This window comes from Podarcis gaigeae, assembly GCF_964106915.1.
Source record: "Podarcis gaigeae genome assembly, chromosome: 10".
NCBI classification, from domain to species: domain Eukaryota; kingdom Metazoa; phylum Chordata; class Lepidosauria; order Squamata; family Lacertidae; genus Podarcis; species Podarcis gaigeae.
The window spans coordinates 55,533,379-55,553,612 of record NC_139686.1 but is presented as its reverse complement, the minus strand read 5'-3'; the positions used below and the strand labels follow the sequence as shown (position 1 = coordinate 55,553,612).

Here is a 20,234-nt window from a genome sequence, read left to right as displayed (position 1 = left end):
CCTGCAGGGCTCCCCACGCTGCGGATGTCTGCCCGGCGCGCGGGGCGCTCTGCTTCAGGGCGCCCCACCCGCTGGGCGGCAGGCTGCTATCCGCAGCGTGGGGAGCCCTGCGGAGAACTCCCACAGGGCTGCCCAGGCTGCAGATGCGCTCCCGAAGCGCCGGGCGCTCTGCTTTCAGGGCGCCCGGCGCTCCGGGAAGCAGGCTGCTATCCGCAGCCTAGACATCCCTGCCGGACCTCCTGCAGGGCTGCCCAGGCTGCGGATGTCTTCCTGAAGCCTGGAGAGCGAGAGGGGTCGGTGCGCACCGACCCCTCTCGCTCTCCAAGCTTCAGCGAAAGCCTGCATTCGCCCCATAGGACACACCCAGATTTCCCCTTCATTTTTGGAGGGGGAAAAGTGCGTCTTATGGGGCGAAAAATACGGTAGTTAATTAAAATCAATGCCCCCAAACAATTCTGTAACAGCAACACACCCAGAAAGTGTGCTTTCCATTACAGTTATTCCTATGGTAGTCCTTACCTTAGAGCAAAAACAGATGAACTGATGACAGTTAAGCAGCTCTGTGGTAATGTCAGAGAGAAATGACATTTTAGTCATAGCGAAGGGATCAAACTGCTGCAGGTGAGTTAGTTTCCTTCATCTTATATAAGTGTGCAGCTCCTACTTTTTTCATGCTGTTGCTTTAACCTCACTTTTCAAAAGCGGCGGAATAGTAAGATAATGCAGTCCCAACATGGAAAGCAATATGACTGGGGAAATTCCTGCTGCTCAATATGATCGCAAATTGTATTGTGCAGAGAAGCATGCCACGAAAAATATTTTGCTAGAGCTTACCAAAATGCTGTTGGTTGGAGAAAAAGGGAAGAATGTTATCTCCTTTCTCTCTCTCTCTCTATAAAATATGTTTTGTTGAAAGAAAGGAAGCAGAAAGAAAGGATAGAAGGAAAAGGGGTGGGTCGGAGAGAGATTACTAGACTGGTGCCATTGCTAAGAAGAAGAAAAAGGAACTTTAGAAAGGAGAATTTTAGAAAAGAGAAGAAGGGGATTCATGGAGCAAAGAAGACAAGTATACAATACGATTGTCACACACTTGGGAGCCCACAAAGAAGAAATACAACACTGGAAAAAGAGGATGGAAGAGAAAAACCAATCTGCATATAGCATGCCTATGCTAATTTATATGGATAGATGCAAATTTTAGAAATAATTACCAAAATTTGAATACACTATATATCAATATAACACACCCTCCAACATTTCTCTGATGAAAATAGGGACATCCTATTCCATAATAATAATAATAATAATAATAATAATACCCCGCCCATCTGTCTTGGTTACCCCAGCCACTCTTGGCAGCTTCCAACATATATAATAAATGCAATAAAACATTAAAACATTAAAAAAAAAACCTTCCCTCTACAGAGTTGCCTTCAGATGGCTCAGAGTCAGATACCCATTCAATATTGATCTGATGAAAATAGGAACACCCTACCATACCCTCCAACATTTCCCCAATGAAAATAGAGACGTACTGAGGAAAAGCGGGACGTCCCGGGATCAAATTAGAAACCGGTGCGGCTTTTGTAAATCCAGGGCTGTCCCTGGAAAATAGGGACACTTGGAGGGTCTGATATAATGGGTAAAACTGTGACAAGATGAGCTATGGGTGTGCCAGGCATGCCAACTCTGGGAGCCGAGGGGTTTTCAGCCACCTCAATATTTGCTTGAACGGGGCCCAGCCTCCCCATGTTGAGAGGAGCCCAGTGCAATGTTGCGAAGGCTGCACTGACTTGCATGATGTTGGGAGGTGTGTGTGATGTTGCCCCCCAATCTTGGGGGCAACCTGGAGCCTCTGGGGCCTGCTCAGCCTGTTTTGGGGTCACGAAAAGTCGGACACGACTAAATGACTAAGCAGCAGCAACAACAACAACAACTGTTGATGGGCAGCTTCAAGCGCCCTTATCTGCCTTCTTATGGTTCCTTATCTTTAAACCGGACTTGGTCTGGAGATCCCTTCCCACAGAGGACACCTTCAGACAAGCAAGTATTAAATCAGTCAAAATTAATACCATCAACCAACTGTTAAGCAAAATACAAAAAGAAAAGAAAGTACAAAATCACAGCCTCCGTAGAACCAATTATTAAGGGAAGAATGTAAAGTATGCATTTTTAAATTTTTAATCCTCATCGCTATATATATATATATATATATATATATATATATACACCCCCCTTTCTAAGGCACAAATAATATAAAAGCCAAATAAAAGAAATCATAAAACAAAACTTTTTAAAACAACAACAGAAATCCATGCCGAAAGAATCACCACTAGAATGTATCCAGAATGAGTTTCTTCTATACTGTATAAAATTCTGCACAGGAATATTTCTACTGAATTGAGAACATTCCTCTCTTAATGTATCAGTTTTGGAATAAGCGAATTAGATACTGTAAGGCCATTTAGGAGGCTGTTATGATTGAGAGTATTTTAACATTTGTATGTTTTCAAGTAAAATTTTAACGTTTGCATGTATGGTTGTAAAACTTTCTTGGTCTTTTTGCTTTGTCTTTTTGTAAACCACTTCAAGGTTTTCTTTGTTTTTTGGTGTTTTTTTACCAATGTGTATACATTTTCTGAAATAAAAAAATAAAAAAGGCCTTTTCAGGTATTTGACATGTGGCCATGTGCAAAGATGCTGGGATCAGAAGTTCCTCACCATCAGAGGTGCCAACTTGAATAAAACATTGCCCTACCCTTATAATCGATCACAAGACGTGGCGCATGCACATCATTTGGATGGCCCCTCCAATGTTTTACTGGGGGGCCTTTGGCCCCTAGGAGTTGGCTCCTATGCCCGCCATCGCTCTCCATGTGTTGGAGGCCAAACACAGGTCGTCGTACTTAGGGGTTGGCTAGATCTTCTTCTGCCCCACAAGCACTGATAACAGTGCGCAGATGCTCAAAATGACGTCACACGCATGCGCAGAAGTGCCGAAACGTAACATGCGCAGACATGCGGACACGGGTTACGTTTGCTTCTAGATGCGAACGGGGCTCCTGAACGGATCCTGTTCGCATCTAGAAGTACCACTGTATATCGAATGCCTCCCTCAGGAGACAAAACAAGGTTTCATTGGCACTGTGAGAGGGTGAAGAGAGGCTACGCCAGGGGTGAGCAAACTTTTTCAGCAGGGGGCCGATCCACTGTCCCTCAGACCTCGTGGGGGGCCGGACTATATTTTTTGGGGGGAAAAACAATGAATTCCAATGCCCTACAAATAACCCAGAGATTCATTTTAAATAAAAGGACACATTATACTCATGTAAAGACACGCTGATTCCCGGACCATCCGCGGGCCGGATTTAGAAGGCAATTGGGCCGGATTCGGCCCCCAGGCCTTAGTTTGCCTACCCATGGGCTACACCTTCATGCCCATTTGCATTGTCATTCCAGGGCCTTGTGCCCATTTTTGTGCCAAGGAAGGAAGAAAAGGCTGGAAGCAAAAAGTGGACGAGGAGTCTTGATGTGGGAAGAACGCCTTGCATACGCCCCGGTGTGTGCTTGTCAGTTTCGTAGCTGGAACTCCACTGCACGCCAAGGGAGCATGGTTCTGGTTGCAGCTGTTCCTTTGCTTCTCTGACATTCCTGCCTCAAATATATACAGGGTTCTTCTGTCTTCCGCATAGCTGCTTGTGGTGTAGCCTGTTGCCGAATGTAATTAATAGTTGCTCGTCCAGCAACTCAATGTCACCCCTTTGTTTTCCTTTGCTTTTGGAGGGAACGGAGAGTGAAAAATAAAGCGGCGCTGCTTGAGGTTTCTTAATCGATTGCATCATGGACGCAATTAGAAGCTACAGCTGGAAACCTTTTGTGCCGTTGTCATAGTTTGATGCTGTTAACTGCTCAGCGAGAGAGGCCAGATAAACCGATAGGCCTGTGCTTATCTTTCCTTAAAGCAAAGTTGGGGATGGTTTAAGGGGGCTAAAGAGATATCGATGAAACTTGCGGATTTTATTTCCACAGAGGCTAAATAAAATTGATAAAAGGTGATTCTGGTTTTTGATAGGTTGATCACGTCAACCACCCAGGCTTCTCCAAAGAGATCTCCAAATCCCCCACATAGCTTGCACCCCACAATCCCTCGCACTTTTGGTCATCTTTTGGTTTCCACCAGATCCCGAGTCCAGGTGCTGTGCTTTCTAAAGAGACCTGGGTCACTGGCGGGTTCGTATGGTGAATAATGGCCGTTTACATGGTGTGGACATGTCGAGCTCACAGCCTCAGAACAGTAGTGTAGATTGCCTCCCAAAATCTAGTAATAAGAATTAGGCTATTTTCCAGCCACTGTTACATGCGCAATGTGCAAACCAACTGCCATGAGCCTATGTAGATCTATCATGTTGCAATCCCATAGCTGTTCAGGAAAATCATGGAGCTATGCCAGACTCCCTCTCCAGGCCCCTCCCAATAATTAATGCTTACAGAATTAATGAGTGATCAGGATCTGATTTAAGGCCTAATTAAGAGCATGAATATTATGGTTAGAGTTGGAGAGAGGACAGGGAAATGTCTGATCCTGCACGTTTCTTTGGATTCTTAAATGTGGGTGCAGGACCCACAGTCTTAAGATCTGCATATATTATATACGCTTCTTTGGGTAGGGGGAGAAGGGTTGCATCGAAGCATTGAAATTAAGAATTTTTGGACAGTAATACAAGAAGAATTAAAGAAGGTGTTGAAAATATCTATAATTAAAAAACAGAGATATATCTCCTTGGATTGATAGGGGAAGCGAAACCACAGAGGGGAAAAAGAATCTTCTTATATGAAAGTACAGCAGCTAGAGTAGTGATTGCTGCTAAGTGGAAGTCACAGACTCTACAGTGGTACCTCGCAAGACGAAATTAATTCGCTCTGCGAGTTTTTTCGTCTTGCGAATTTTTCGTCTTGCGAAGCACGGATTCCCATAGGAATGCATTGAAAATCAATTAATGCGTTCCTATGATCAAAAAAAGTTTAAAAATCACCAAAGTGTACAGTACTGTACATACATTTTCTAAGACTCTGGGGGACAACTCGAAGAAGGTTCCTCTTCCACTCTTTGCTTCTTGCTGAAGAACCTGTCCATGGTCTGCTGCTTCATCCGCCTCTTCAGCACCTCCCTGAAAGACGACATGACCCTCGTATCAAAAGTGTTCGCAAGGTCACGTGTCAGGTCCTTGTCAGGGTGGTGCCGCTGTGCAAAAGCCTGCACATCTTTCCACTTCTGGCAAATGTCCCGCAGTTCTTTGGAGGACAGCCGCTGTGGAACGTAGACCTCCGTCGTCACAACCTCCAGGAACCCCGCTGCAAAGTCTTCAGCCGCAGTAACATCAGAACTGGCAGCCTCTCCATGCCTGACCACGCTGTGGATTCCAGATCTCGTCCTGAACCGGTCAAACCAGCCTCTGCTTGCCTTGAAGACTTCTGGCTCGCCTGACGTTCCTGGCTGTTGCTGGACGAGGTCTGCGTTCTGCTTGGCCTTCTCACAAATGACGGCCTCAGTCACTGTGTCCCCTGCACGCTGCTTCTCTTCTAACCAGATGAGCAGCAACTTCTCCACCTTCTCCAGAACAGCTGGGCGGTTCTTCACGATCCTGGTGACTCCCTTGGCTACATCAGTCGCAAGGATCTTCTCCCTCATCTTCAGGATGGTCCCGATGGTCGATGGATTCCTCCCATACTCCCTGGCGAGGTCTGTCACACGCATTCCACCGCCGTGCTTCCGGATGATCTCCTTCATTTCCAGCGTCACCTTCTCCTTCTTCCTCTCGCCGGCCTCTGCAGCAGCAGTCTTCTTGGGCCCCATGGCAGCACAGCTCCTACCTTCGCAACCCCCAAAAATAAATAAATCAGTGTTTCACATCCAAAAAATTCAAAAGCACCAAACCTCCTAGAAAACACCCCAGCCCAAAATCCAAAACCCTCCAAAAAAGTTTTAAAAGTTTAACATACCAAATGGCTGCAAAAGAAGTTTTGGAAAAGCTTCAAAAATCACCAAAGTCTTCAAAAACCTCAAAAAAGGCTACCACACCACGTGCTATGAGTTGCTCCTCGAAGTCAAGTTGCAACTGCACCTCTTCAAGCAATGAACCCTGGGTATTAACGGTTTTAAGAAAAAGGAAACAAACTTGCAAGACGTTTTCGTCTTGCGAAGCAACTCAAAAAACGAAAAAATCTTTCGTCTTGCGAGTTTTTCGTCTTACGAGGCATTCGTCTTGCGAGGTACCACTGTACGCTTAAGGGAAGAATGGATTTGTGAACTAAATGAATACTTAACTCCGGCAAAACTAACAGCTATTATAAGAAACCAATCGAATCAAAAATTAAAAAAGGAGTGGGAATGTTTTGATGAATATATGGTAAAATATTGCTCAAAAAAAAGATATGCTGGTATGCCTAGATTAAAATGTAAAGTATCTGAGGGAAGGTAAATCAGTAAGGGAAGATAATAAGAATATATAGAAGATTTGAGAAGATTGTAAACTGCAAAGATAAATGTAATCTCAGAATCGAGTGGGGGCGGAGGGAAGCGGGGGGAGGGACAAAAGAATATTAGGTGTGATTGATGGATATATGGGGGGATGGGGAGGATGTGGTGATGGCTTTGGTTTATTTATATTGTGATGTAATATGGGAAAAACCAATAAAATATTGTATTGGAAAAAAGAAGAAGAAAACAAATAGCAATAGTAACCTTCAGTTGCTTCCATTCTTTATCTAAGATCAGGCTACTCTTTTGATGCTATATCTGTGTTCCACTTCTGAAGGAGGTTAATTTTGTAAACTGCCCTGTGATCATTGGGTGAAGGGCTGTATATAAATTTAATGACCAATAATAATAGCAAATGATGAGGTAATCACTTTCCTCCAAACCTCCCAACCTCCCTAAATGGAAATTATGAAAGCTCAATTTGATCCTCTTCCAGAATGGGTGTACTTATATGGTCCTTTTTTGTGGCTCGAAATTAAAAATGTCATGTCCTTAGTTACTTCAGCAGTGTTAGAAACTGAGATACGAAAGGTAGGAGCTAGATGGCACCTTAAACTGAGTTTACGGGCACAACAACGGAATGTCTAGGCGTGCTTTTTTATAACAAGAATACGAAGCTAAAGATGAATGAACTGCAGCTAAAATATTATGTTCATTTTTCACATGGTCTAGTCCTTCCCCTGCCCACCCCCCTAATATTCTTCAGAGGGTCTCTTCTCCAGTCTTCGGAGAGTAGCTGGAAGCGGGAAGGCAGAAAAAGGCCCTCCTTTGCTTCCACTCTGCCGTTTTAATATGAAATCCCAGATCTCAGAAACTGCTCGTTCTAATGAAATTCCCTGTCACAAAACGTGCCTAGAAAATGGGAGTTTCAAACATTCAGTATTGTGAATGTTCCTGTTTATATATTTTCTTTCTATCAAGTTGGGTACTTTAAGTCCTTTTAGCCACAAGATTGCTATGCTCAGCAAGGGGTGGGATTTGGTGACTTCCACGGCCCCGTCAAATTCTGAAATTCTATGGGGTTTTTTAAATCACGTATAGTTTAAAATATGAAATCTTAAGTTAGTTTCGCTCTTCCTGATTGCCCACGTTTGATAACCAAACTGTGAGTGTTCAGAAGTTGGCAAAACCTTTTCAACGGCTGGAATTGATCCTATTACACTCCATCATCTTAACCTAGTTCAGGCCTCTGATGAGCTGCATATTATTCATTCAGCTTCAATCACACAAGTGGCTTTCCCCATACATGCCAGCTTGAGTGAGGATTTCTCCCCTCCCCTGAGTAATCCGATAATTATACACATAGTGGTCTCTCAAAGCCAGTAGTCTGAAGGAAAACGTATCATGGTACCTTGTGGATTTCACTTATGAAATCTCTGCTGGAGTTATTAATCTTACAACAAGCAGAAAATAAAACCTCAAAGCTTACCGGGTCCCTGAGGTGCACAGTTTTGGGGAGAGCAGCCAGTTTGGAAACGGCTCCGTTGAGAAACTCGCTCTTCCAAAGTATTAGTAAATTGGAAAGGAGCAGATTGCCATGTTTAGAGAAGTAATACTTTAGCAACGCATCTGCTCACAGCACTAAGTGGGGGGGGGGGATGTTCTGTGCAACGGTGCACACTGACTGTAATGCTGTTTTAATAATTGAGTCTGCTCTAAATTGCGTTTGCTAAATAAAATCCCTGTTTTATTTCAGTTGATGTCCGTCACTGTGTTAGCTGTTTCCGCCTGGATGAGGGACTACTTGAATAATGTTCTCACTTTAACTGCAGAAACAAGGTAGGCTTGTCATGGTTGTCCGCATGGAGCTAGACTGCCAAGGAGGAAAGTGCGAATGCTTTGGTTGGTTGTGGGGAAGGGTGAGGTCCCACAAAGTTTCTGAAAAGGGCTTTGGTATTTTGCATAATTTATCTGAGATGCTGTTTTAAAAAACCCCACTGCTGGAATAATCCTGGTTAAGGTCACGTTTGCACCATACATTTTTTTAAAATAAAATTTTTTTTAACAATTTCAACGTAACAAATTATGAAACCAAATCATCTTCATTATTTCCCTCCTTTCCCCCCTCCCCCTCCCCAAATAACCCTCCCTCCCTCCCACCCCCCGAAGACTTCCCTCAGCTCCTCTCTCTGATTTCTCAACTCATGTTGTTCTCTGCATACTGTAAAATTGTATACATCCTTTTATTATATATCTACTATATTAACCCTCAATAAATTTGTGTTTGTTTGTTCAAAACCTGCCAAGGAGTCCAGTCGTTTGCACCATACATTTAATGCACCATTGCAGTCAAACCTTGGTTCCTAAAGGGCTCCATTTTGGAACGTTTCAGCTTCCGAACGCCGAAAACCCGGAAGTAAATGTTCTGGTTTCTGAACAATTTTGGGAAGCCGAACATCCGACGCGGCTTCCGCTTGAGTGCAGGAAGCTCTTGCAACCAATCGGAAGCCACGCCTCGGTTGTCGAATGTTTTGGAAGCCGAACTGGCTTCTGGAATGGATTACGTTCGGCAACCGAGGTTTGACTGTGTAACACCTTAACAATCGCGGCTTCCCCCCCAAAGAATCCCGAGAACTGTAGTTTGTTGAGGGTGCAAAGAGTTGCTAGGAGAAACCTATTCCCCTCCCAGAGCTAAAATTCCCAGAATTCCCTGGGAAGAGGCATTGATTGCTAAATGGGAAATGTCGTTCTTTGAAGGGAATAGGAAGCTCCTGACCGCCCCCACTCTTAACAGATTATTGCTCCCAGAATTCTTTGGGGGAAGCCATGACTGTCAAAGTGGTTAAGTGTTCAATGTGAGAGAATATTGTCAGGTTTGAGCCACAGTGGGCAGTAGTTGGAGGGGGAGTCTGGAGTCAGAGCCCAGGGACCAAGCCAGGAATCTGGAGTCAAGAAGGCACACCAGAGTCAGGAAGAGTCAGTGTAAACGGGAAGCTTTTCATAGCTCTTCCTGCCTCAGCGGGTTCAGTGGCCGTTCTCTGCTGCTGTGGAAGATTCCCTTCAGTCCTGGTGGCTTCCTGGTTCTGGTTCCCATAGTTCTCGATACATGTTCACACGAGCAAAGGCACAAGGTTCCACAAATTTTACTTGGGGCTGCATAGCCAAGCTTTCAGTAGCTAGGAAGGCATGTTTTTTCTTGCGCCCAGCTCCGCAGAATCAAAGTATACTTGCTGCCCTGCAAACAAGGTGTTACAGGGCAGGAGGGGTTGATGGTGCCTGGGGATTTGGGTGGCACCCCCTCTCCTCCAACCCACGACGTTATTTATGGCTGCATCTCAGCACAAGACAAACCTGGGTGTCTTCCTGCATTGTCGGCAACTTTTAACAATGGTACAGTGGTACCTCGGGTTAAGAACTTAATTCGTTCTGGAGGTCCGTTCTTAACCTGAAACTGTTCTTAACCTGAAGCACCACTTTAGCTAATGGGGCCTCCCGCTGCCGCTGCGCCGCCACTGCACGATTTCTGTTCTCATCCTGAAGCAAAGTTCTTAACCCGTGGTAATATATCTGGGTTAGCGGAGTCTGTTACCTGAAGCATATGTAACCTGAAGCGTATGTAACCCGAGGTACCACTGTATTGCTCCCATTGCAAACACTGATCACCAGGATTTAAATTTCTGGTCTTTGCTAGCAACTGCACTCATGAGATGGGTCTGAGGGGGTTATTTGTGACAGTCTGCCTGGTTTTTGCAAGCTTCGTGTGCATCATTTCCCTTCCCCCTTCAGCATGGCAGCAGGATCACATTCAGTGACTGTGTGAGGATTTCCCACAATTCCCTGTTCTGCTTCCAATAATTCTTGGCGTGGTGGATGCAAGAATCCTGGGAAGGGATGGGGATTCCTCTTTAAACAGGAGTCCATGCTCCCACACCCTCCTCACTTTTCATTCTGTCAGAATAGTACAAAGGTTAGAGAGGGTTAAGGGTTCGTTCAGCTGGAGTAGTCGTTTTGTGGCTTTTTCGGCCATTTTCTCACTGTAAGTCTCCTTTCTGTTCCGGTTGAGTTTGTGGAGTGTGGTGGCATCCTCCAAACCTGCTCGCCCCTCTTGGACTTTTTCCTCTGAAGAGTCTAGCCCAGTATTTCCCAAGCTTGGATCTCCAGCTGTAGTTTTGGGACTACAGTTCCCATCTCCCAGAAGGGAGAAGCCATTGAAGGATAGCAGTTTCAGAAGCAAAAGGCACAGGGATTTTTCCCCCTAAGCACCCTCAAATCTTCCCTGAAGGGCAAAATAGGGACAATAATTTATACAGGTTCCAGAAAACTGGGGTTGTCCCTTGAGCACTGATTCCGTGGCTGTTTATTACTCTACCTCTCGTGAGATCTCAATAGGGCAGCCTCAGTTCATTCCTTCATTCATTGTCCGTGCGTTAAGGAATATGTACTTTAAAGTACACAGCAAAATGAGTTATTTCAAAACTAAGAGACTGAATAATTCATAGCTTCTAAAAGCTGTTAGGCTATTTCCATGTAGATTCAAAGGGCACAACTGCCTCTTAATAGGACACTCCTGGTAGTAGTAGTAGTAGTAGTAGTAGTAGGTGTAATGGTAATAATAATAATAATAATAATAATAATAATAATAATATTTATACCCCACCCTCCCCAGCCAAGACTGGGCTCAGGGCGGCTAACACCAAATATCTAATACATTAAAAACACAATATCAAACCATTAGTTTAAAATACAATTCGAATCACATTTAAAATCAAAATAAAATTACAGTGGTACCTCGGGTTAAGTACTTATTTCGTTCTGGAGGTCCGTACTTAACCTGAAACTGTTCTTAACCTGAAGCACCACTTTAGCTGATGGGGCCTCCTGCTGTTGCCGCTGCGCCGCCCGAGCACGATTTCTGTTCTCATCCTGAAGCAAAGTTCATAACCTGAAGCACTATTTCTGGGTTAGCGGAGTCTGTAACCTGAAGCGTATGTAACCCGACTTACCACTGTACGTGGGTACGACTAATGGTTTCTGCATTCCTTGATCACAAGACTACCATTTTCTAAAATGAGCCACGGTTCAGTTCTGTTAGCATGATCCTGTTGTTTTCATTTGCTTTCAGGGTAGAGGAAGCTGTTCTTTCCACCTACTTTCCAGTTGTCCACCCAGTCATGATTGCCGTCTGCTGTTTCCTTATCATTGTTGGAATGTTGGGCTATTGCGGAACAGTGAAAAGCAACCTTCTTCTGCTTGTGTGGGTAAGAGTGTTCTGTTTTCCCGTGCTATTTTGTCACTGATGCAAGGAGAACGTCTCTTAATATCCCATTGCCACTCTTCTTTGGCAATCACTTGTAGCCAAGTAAGTTTGTCTTCCATGAACACAGCCTTAACAGTGAGTCCGTAAGTGACTGTGGAGGCCAATTCTGGATCCACACATCCTTCCACAGTGGAGACATTGGTTCCCAGGCGGCAGTTGATCATGGTGTGGATTTAACAAGCGTGCCTTCCTCTTAGCACATTTCTCCCTTTCAGCCTGAGTTTGAGCGTCTTCAAAGCCCATGACACCTTTGGTAAAGGCTGTTCTCCAATTGGTGCGCTCGCAGGCCAATGTTTCCCAGTTGTCGGTGTTCATACTACATTTTTTAAGACAATCCCACTGGGATTGGGATTGAGGATTGGAGTGATCATTCTGTGATATAATGGCAGTGGGCAAAGCTGTATTGTAACTTTTGAATAAATGTATTATTTTTTTTTAATGGCTTTGGGGAAAAAAGAGAGAAGAGGGTTGCTGAAGGTATTTTGGTCACCCATAGTCTCAGAAGCTGGTAGAAATGGAGAAATTTCTTCTCTGCTCTGGGACCAAGTCTTGTTCAACTTTTCAGTCAGCTTTGGAGCATTCTGTGTTTAGATACAGTTCTGCGTGAGACAAAGCTTGTGGAAAGAAATGAAGTCTTTGCCAGTAGAATATAGATTAAGAGCCTGAGGAATGCCTAGCTTTGCTTGAATGGTAGAATTTAGGCTCTTATTTACAAAGCTCTGAAACTGGTTCAATCTTAACTTCATGAGTGGGACTGAACCAGCTTTATTAGAAAACAGTGCCGCAGTTTCAACACAGTTCTGTACTGCTCTGCTCCAAAGTAAGTCCTGTTGAATTTGGTGGGGCTTACTTCTGAGCAATGCATAAATTGCACCGTAATTCCCCATTTACCTGGAAGTAAGCTCCATTGAGTTCAGTGGCACTTACTCCCAGGTAAATGTGTATCGAGTTGCAGCCTTAGTGCAGTCCACAATCTGGACATTACAGTTGAGATAAGGCTGTGTACCAGGCAACATTCCACTGTAAGTTGTCCTTAACAGACAGATGCCTGGGAATGGGAAAGAATCTGAATTATTTGGTTCTTGCCACCCCAGACTTCTAAAACAAGCTCTTAAATCACTTGAGTGTCTTAAAACGTTTAACCCATTATCATTTTGTTTTTTTAAAATCTCAGATGAATGTTCTGTTTAATCACCATTTTTTTTAAAAAAAAATGCAGTGTGTTCAAATAATAAAATGATTTAAAACTGGGTCCTAATCCTTTCTTTCTTTGTTTATTTAAAATGCCAGTGGAGAAGCAGAATCAGTTACTGCTCTTTAACACAATCTGGTAGTAAACACATGTACTATGTGTAGAGCAATCAAACTCCATTAAATCAAGCCTAGACAGTTCTAGAGCTCTTAACCTACAATATTTCACTCTGGGGAGCCTGAGAACCAGCTCTTTCTGGCCCAACTGATAAGCAAAAAATAAATGATCTTTTCCCAAGTACACCACAGTTCTTGACTAATTGCTAAATGAGGCGTTTACCATGGCATTGCAGAGATGTGCAGGTGCGACTCAGTAGTTGATTCATCACCCTAATAAGAAGCAACAACACCCCCCCCCCACAACAGCTCGACAGAAAAAGCTTTCGTAAAACCAGATGAAATGCAGGATAAAGAAACCTGGTGTAAAATATTAAGTCTTTTCAGTCTTTCCCTTTGTTTTTCATTCTGAAACTTCTCGAGGATTGAAATAATCAAGCACACATTAATTTGAATGCATCCCGAAGCTAATATACACACACACACACACACACACACACACACAAATATTTAAACCCAGAGAAGTGTTTTTAAAGTATGGTGTACTGTAGAGGGATGGTCCTACTTTTTTATATTATTTATTTTATTTTATATGTTTACTGCCCTGTAAGATAAAGGTAAGGAGCCCTGGATGGTTAAGTCCAATCAAAGGCGACTATGGGATTGCGGCGCTCATCTTGCTTTCAGGGCGAGGGAGCCGGCGTTTGTCCACAGACACCTTTCCGGGTCACGTGGCCCACATGATTAAACCATTTCTGGTGCAATGGGACACTGTGACGAGTGTCAGAGTGCACAGAAACGCCGGGACAGAGAGCTGGGACAGAGCAATGGGAGCTCACCTCACTGTATGGATTTGAACTGCCGACTTTCCGACTGGCGAGCCCAAGAGGCTCAGTGGTTTAGACTACAGCGCCCTATACCTGTACTTTATAAGGCACAAAACCACCAGGGTTGGAGTAGGTGGGGCTGAAGGGGCAAATAATGACAGGGCACTGTCTTGAGATTGAAACAGAAACCCTAACCTCTTGCCTCATGGAGTTCCACACTTGGGATGGCAATGCAGAAAAAGCATTCTCACATGTTGCCAAGCACCCAATGGCCCATGCAAGCAAGGCACGACTATCAGTCTTAAAGAACAGGGTGGTTTGCATAAGTTGCACTGTTCAGAAAGGAGTCAGCTGGACCCAGAATGGATGGAGTTACCTACTTGGGGAAGAGGGCGGGATTAGCCTTCCTCCCAGTCACGTCTCCAAGTGCATCTCTTCACTTTTTGGTCTAGGATTATAGCTCGTACATCCTTTGAACACAGCAGATCACAGACTCTGTTCCTTGCGTCTCTAGTTTCTCATTAAAAAGGGATTGGATTTTGTGTGATGGGAAAGATCTCTCTCTCTGCCTGAGATCTTGGAGAGCAGCAGCCAATTCGGGGCTAGGTTCCTGTACCCTGGTTAGGGCCGTCTTTAGCATATGCGGCTCCGGGGTTCAAAAATTCGCCCAGCACCCCAAATTTTTTGGGGGGGAGCAGGTCAAAGTTCTTGAGTTTTTGAGCTTTTAAGAAGGGGGACAGCAAAAACCGCTAACATGAAAAAGTAAAAAACGGCTGTGATCATGCTAAAATGAAAGACACCACTAGGGGCCGTCGCCAGATATGTTGATTGTGCAGCTATTCCGCAATAGAGAACAGAAATGACCCGTCAAACGCAATCACCCATAGGTCGTGGTTAACAGCTTAGGCGGCTTCAGAGGCGGGTGCCCCACAGAATTTGGCGCCTGGGTGCAACGCACCCCTAGCATCCCCAGGTAAAGACGGCTCTGTCACAAGGGCAGGGGCTACATGGGGAAGGAGGAATAATTGAAAATAATCTTCCCATTTCCTCCATTGGTGTTTGGCATGAGGGCAACACTATTCATTGCAAGTCTACTGGACCCATCCCAGTGTCTGCTCACATACTTCCCAACCCTGACAACCATTGTCTAATTGTCTAAACTGAGAGTGAATCCACACCAGAGCATTCTTCTCCTTCTCCTTCTCCTTCTCCTTCTTCTCCTTCTCCTTCTCCTTCTCCTTCTCCTTCTCCTTCTCCTTCTTCTTCTTCCTCCTCCTCCTCCTCCTCCTCCTCCTCCTCCTCCTCTACTGCCCTTTATTTGAAGATCACAGTGCGGTTTACAATATAAAAACACCAAAATGCATGCCAGAGTAGCACTAACCTCCCCAGCTTAAAAGGTCATAGATTATTTCATGAGCCAAAGGCCTGGAGAGGAATGTTTTTGCCTAGCACCTAGAAATATGTAATGAAGGTAGATTGGAACCTGCCCATTATGTTTGCTCGCTATATGTGTTTCTTGAAGACAAATTACATCTAAATTTTGTTTGAAAATTATATGTTCAATTTTATTTGTCAGGGAGTCTTGGAAACAAATGAGCATGGTTAATTAGAAAGATTTATTGCAAAAAAACGCAAGAGGGTTCATGGAGCGGTGAATGCTGCTGTCTGTCCATCAGTGAAGATGTTCCTACTGAGGAGACTTCTTCCAGCGAAACCAAAAGCAGCCCAGCCTCCTCTTGTGACGTGATCTGTCCTATTCAATGAGAGCGGGGGCTAAGGGGATCAGCCCCTCCCCTTCCTCATTCCCAGACACGGAGCTTCCATGTTCGTTCCTCCTCTCGGAGCTGCTGCTGTAATTTGAATTCCACTGGTCGGCTGGCAAATGGTTGTCTGTCTGCCATCAGGGCTGTTTCCAGTCCACATACCTGAGGGTTGGGGACAGGACTCCTGATTGTACTCATCTAGTCCTGCGTTTAACCCCCTCCCTTCTTGACTGCCTTCTCCCTCTGCCTGCAATTCTTTCAATTCCTTCAATTATAGCGTCCTTCAATTTCTTAGAGTTAAAAGTTACCAAACATTCTCCAGGCTGTTTCTTAGCCTTAGCTGATTTAGACCGGACCCTGTAGCAACTGTCAATAGATCCTTCAACATACTCCAGTTCCTCTCCCAACCAATCCACAATTGTCTTGGCTATGTATGTTTTAAGAACTTGTCCCCCCTCTGCCTCTGGAAGGCCTCTTCTTCGCAGAACATCAGATTTTTGTCTCATCTCTAAGACCGCGAGACAATCCTCAAATTGACCCTGTGTGCCAGCTAAACCTCTCTTATCCCCCCCTTATTATCTCTTGTTCCCCTTGAATTTCTTCGTTCTCTTTTTCAATTTTTTCCAAGTTTTTCACAGAAATGTCCAAAGCTTTTAATTTGCCAGACGTTTCTGTGACCATTTTCGTGTTCTTCCCCAATTCTGCTACAATTTTTTCTTTCTGCTTTTGCATCAGCATCTCATTTTAAAAATCTGACAGAATATACTCTATATTTGACTTTCTTCAGATTGTTTTACTGATGTTCTAATATTCTGTAAACTGCTTTGAGATTTTTCTTAAAAATATAAAGCGGTATAGAAATTAAATACATACATGCATACATACATACCTGGGATGCTAGGATAGGAAGCACCCACATGATCTAGCCGGTGATGAATCAGGGAAGCATCGTTAGAGCAGCAGGCACAGTGGAAAGGTTGCTTGAATTGGTCCTTAGATGCCTTGGCGGAGTTCAGAACCAAGCTTATTCACTGAAATCACTATCCAAAAACCCTCCCATGCTAATACATTGGGAAGTGAGGGCTATAGGGGGAAAAAAGAGGGGCATGATTGTTGCATTGGAAGTTAGCATGGACACCACAGGGACTTGAACCCCGTCCTGGGAACCAGGAGCGCCGACCACCAGTGTCTTTTGCTTTTTTTTTGAGCAGTGCAACAAGGTAAAAAGCAAAACCTGAGAGAACATTCTGCGAATGTTCTCTCAGGAAAAAAACAACCCATAAGATGTTCAGAAGAACTCTTTGGAGAGACCTGTGAAAAAGAAAATGAGAAAAAGGAGAGACCAATCCAAAAAATATTGTCTTGAAAAAAAGACCACTGAGTGGTGGAATGTGAACTTACCTAACGCAGCACAGTCCAAATTCAGGTGATTCTTCCCTCAGGTACAGTGAACTCTGGGAAGCCTGTAGGAAAGAAGAGCTGGAAGAAAAGAAGAAGTGTTCTCCTACCTTTAGGTGAGCCTCATTGTGGCAACACAGAATAGGGCCTCTTCTGAAAACTCCGTCACCGCAACCTGAAAGAGTCTTAGCACAAAGAGTTGCAGACGGAACACAGTAGAGATTTTCTCCCTAGCCAAGCAAGGCATACTCACCTGAATGTCCTTCAATCGTACAATACCATTTTGACCGCCATTTTTGTTTGAAGCTGGATGAGCCATTGATCTACAGGGGCACAACAGAGAGATGAGATTCAGATTTAGTGTGGAAAGAAGGAAGATTGTTCACCCTTTCATTTGTCTATCCGAGGGTGACTTTGTGTCTTGCGGGTCCCCCTTTTTTGTTCTGTGATCTAGGGTCACTAGTTTGCCTCCAGCCACCTTCCACCAATCCTACAGAAAACGACTTTTTATTTATTTATAAAAAATGGTTTTTCTTACCACCATGACTTCTGGGACTCTGCTGGAAGCCCTGGCCTCTTTTGAGGGTTTTGAGGGCTCTTTGGAGAGACCTTGAAAAGACCAGCAGAAAAGAAAATGAGAAAAAGGAGAGACTAATACAAAAAATACTCTCTTGAAAAAAAAGACCACTGAGTGGTGGAATGTGAACTTACCTAACGCAGCACAGTCCAAATGCAGGTGACTCTCCCCTCAGGTACAGTGAACTGTGGGAAGCCTGTAGGAAAGAAGAGCTGGAAGAAAAGAAGAAGTGTTCTCCTACCTTTAGGTGAGCCTCATTGTGGCGACACAGAATATGGCCTCTTCTGACAACTCCGTCACCGCAACCTGAAAGAGTCTTAGCACAAAGAGTTGCAGAAGGAACACAACATAATTTTTCTTCCCAGCCAAGCAAGTGATACTCACTTAGATGTCCTTCAGGCATAATGTATACAAGTATATTGCTGCTGTCATTGTGATGTAGCATTTAGGGTTTACTTGTGAGGTACCTGAGCCTCTGAAAATACAAGAGTACTTGATAGTAACTTCCTTTCACTGTGATGGTCACTTCAAAGTGAGAAGTTTGTATATTTTTGTTTATATAAAGTCAGTGCTTTGTGTTGTCTGAGCTACTTGCTAAATAGCTGTTCCAAGAAGATGCTTAGCAAAAATAAAATAAAATCCCAAAACCTTGTTTATTACCACCAGAGATCATTTTGCCAGGCCTATTCCATAGTTAACCTTTTGAGCTCCATTTCCCATATGTTTTCGTAATCTTGCAGGTTCTGCTGGATAGGCTTAGTGGAGTTGATGTTCTAGTGTGCTACCTCATTTGATCCTCACAACAACCCTGTGAGGTAGGTTAGGCTGAGAGATAGAGAGTTTCATGGCAGAGTGAGGATTTGATCTCAAGTCTCCCAGTTCCTAATCCACCACTGTAGCCACTCCACTCTCTCAGGAACTTTCCTCAGAGAAAGCACTTTTCCACAAGATCCTGGACTTGCCATGTCCCTGAACAGTCACTCCAGTCACCATCAGCAGGTTCATTCTCAAAATGCTTTATGCGCCTTTTCAGCAAGTTTTTAACTTACCTGTCTTTCTCTCCTTCCAAGGCAACCTGAGCCAACATGAAATTACCGTATTTTTCACTCTATACAACACACTTTTCCCCCTCTAAAAATGAAGGGGAAATGTGTGTGTGTCCTATGGAGTGAATGCAGGCTTTCGCTGAAGCCTGGAGAGCAGAGGGGTTGGTGCGCACCGACCCCTCTCGCTCTCCAGGCTTCAGGCAGCTATCTGCAAGCCTTCTGAGCGCGACAGGAGTTCCCGCCGGGCTCTGAAAGCTTGCAGATAGCAGCCTGCAGCCTGAAGCCCAGGGAGCGCAGCGCCAACTCCCGCTGCGCTCCCTGGGCTTCAGGCAGCTATCCGCAAGCCTTTGGGCTCCGAAGGCTTGCAGATAGCAGCCTGTTCTGGGGGCTGGGGTCGGGGAAAGCTCGGGCTTCCCCTGTCCCCAGCCCCGCAAGCTCTGGGAGTGGCGGCGAGGTTGCGTGCAATCTTGCCGCTGCTCCTGGACCTGTTCTGGGGGCTGGGGGGGGAAAAATAATTTCCCCCCTTTATTTCCCCCCCTAAAAACTAGGTGTGCCCTATGGTCCGGTGCACCCTATGGAGCAAAAAATACGGTAGAAGGAGCCGTTTTGTCCTCTCCCTGTCTTCTTTGCTCTCCCCCCCTCCACGTGCACATTTCTAGCTTCAGCAACAAAACCCCCAACTTTCTCTTCATGAAATGACTTCTCTAGTTGCCTTTTAAAAGAAATGCCTTCTATTTTCCCTGCTCATTTTCTCTCTGCTTTAAGCAGGCTTCATATCCATGTGCTCCTTTTCATCTGAAGACTAATTAGTTTGAAAGGTAAATAAAACTTGATTTCTCCCGCTTCACATCCCTTCATTCACCTTCATTTTCTCTTGGCTCTTCCAGTTAATTTTCTTGATTCTCTTTACTATCTCCATCTTGGTATTTTTCTGAGTTTTCAGTTTAAATATTGCTTGGCTAAACTCTTTTTTGGGGGGGACTTTCTCAAGGTCCACCATCTGTCTACAATTTACTTCCCTGTGTTATTAGGATTAAGTCTTCATCGATCTTCTATTTTCCTTCGGTTTCCTTTCAATTTAAAATTTAGTGTCTCTGCTAACACTTTTTAGGGACAAATACCTGATTAAGATATATGTGCACAGTATTTGAAATCAACCACAGCAGAGATTCCAGGCGAAAATTACCTGTGTCCCTTTTTAAAGTTGCAAATGATGAATTTCAGCAGAGGGAAATCCCTTCATTTACTCTATAAAAAAACAACAACCCAATAGTTTGGAAAAGTAATCTTACCTAAGCTGGTTTGTTGCCTTTTCAAACCTGTTTCATCTTCCCCAGCCTACCTCCCCTAATCCCTCTGCCATTAGCTCCTTCAGCTCTGACCAGTGAGAGGGCTAAACCCAGTACTATAGCCAGGGACAGGCTCACTCAGCGGAATGCGGCTCGCTCCTTCCACCACTTGTTGGTCATAAGAACACATAAAAAAGTCCCCTGCGACATTAACACAGTGAGTGCAAATGT

The 20,234-nt window shown here is 44.4% G+C and overlaps 1 protein-coding gene and 2 long non-coding RNA genes across 7 annotated transcripts in view; 1 reads left to right on the top strand and 2 right to left on the bottom strand.

The window, feature by feature from the left end:
* The window catches only part of TSPAN12 (tetraspanin 12), an 85,228-nt gene that overhangs the window by 19,235 nt on the left and 45,759 nt on the right, over positions 1-20,234 (top strand). For 3 of the 4 annotated variants that reach the window (XM_083699474.1, XM_083699475.1, XM_083699477.1), the window contains 2 exons: positions 8,235-8,317; positions 11,601-11,736. In XM_083699474.1, coding sequence (XP_083555600.1) covers positions 8,235-8,317; positions 11,601-11,736 — 219 coding nt within the window. Of the gene's footprint in view, positions 1-920; positions 1,067-8,234; positions 8,318-11,600; positions 11,737-20,234 lie in introns of all 4 variants that reach the window. The other variant, XM_083699476.1, reaches the window with a different exon arrangement.
* Positions 5,528-20,234, bottom strand: part of LOC310825730 — a 519,499-nt gene continuing 504,792 nt past the window's right edge. The window contains exons 2-3 of the long non-coding RNA XR_014555493.1: positions 6,001-6,193; positions 5,528-5,871 (exon numbers count right to left, since the gene is read on the bottom strand). This is a non-coding gene — a long non-coding RNA (uncharacterized lncRNA). The remainder of the gene's footprint in view (positions 5,872-6,000; positions 6,194-20,234) is intronic.
* LOC310825655 lies at positions 15,530-20,088 on the bottom strand. 2 transcript variants are annotated; one of them, XR_014555388.1, is made up of 4 exons: positions 20,007-20,088; positions 17,630-17,984; positions 16,583-17,414; positions 15,530-15,855 (listed from the first exon to the last, which is right to left on the bottom strand). It is a non-coding gene; the product is annotated as an uncharacterized lncRNA (long non-coding RNA). The 2 variants fall into 2 exon arrangements; XR_014555389.1 differs by lacking the exon at positions 20,007-20,088 and having other exon boundaries at positions 17,630-18,306.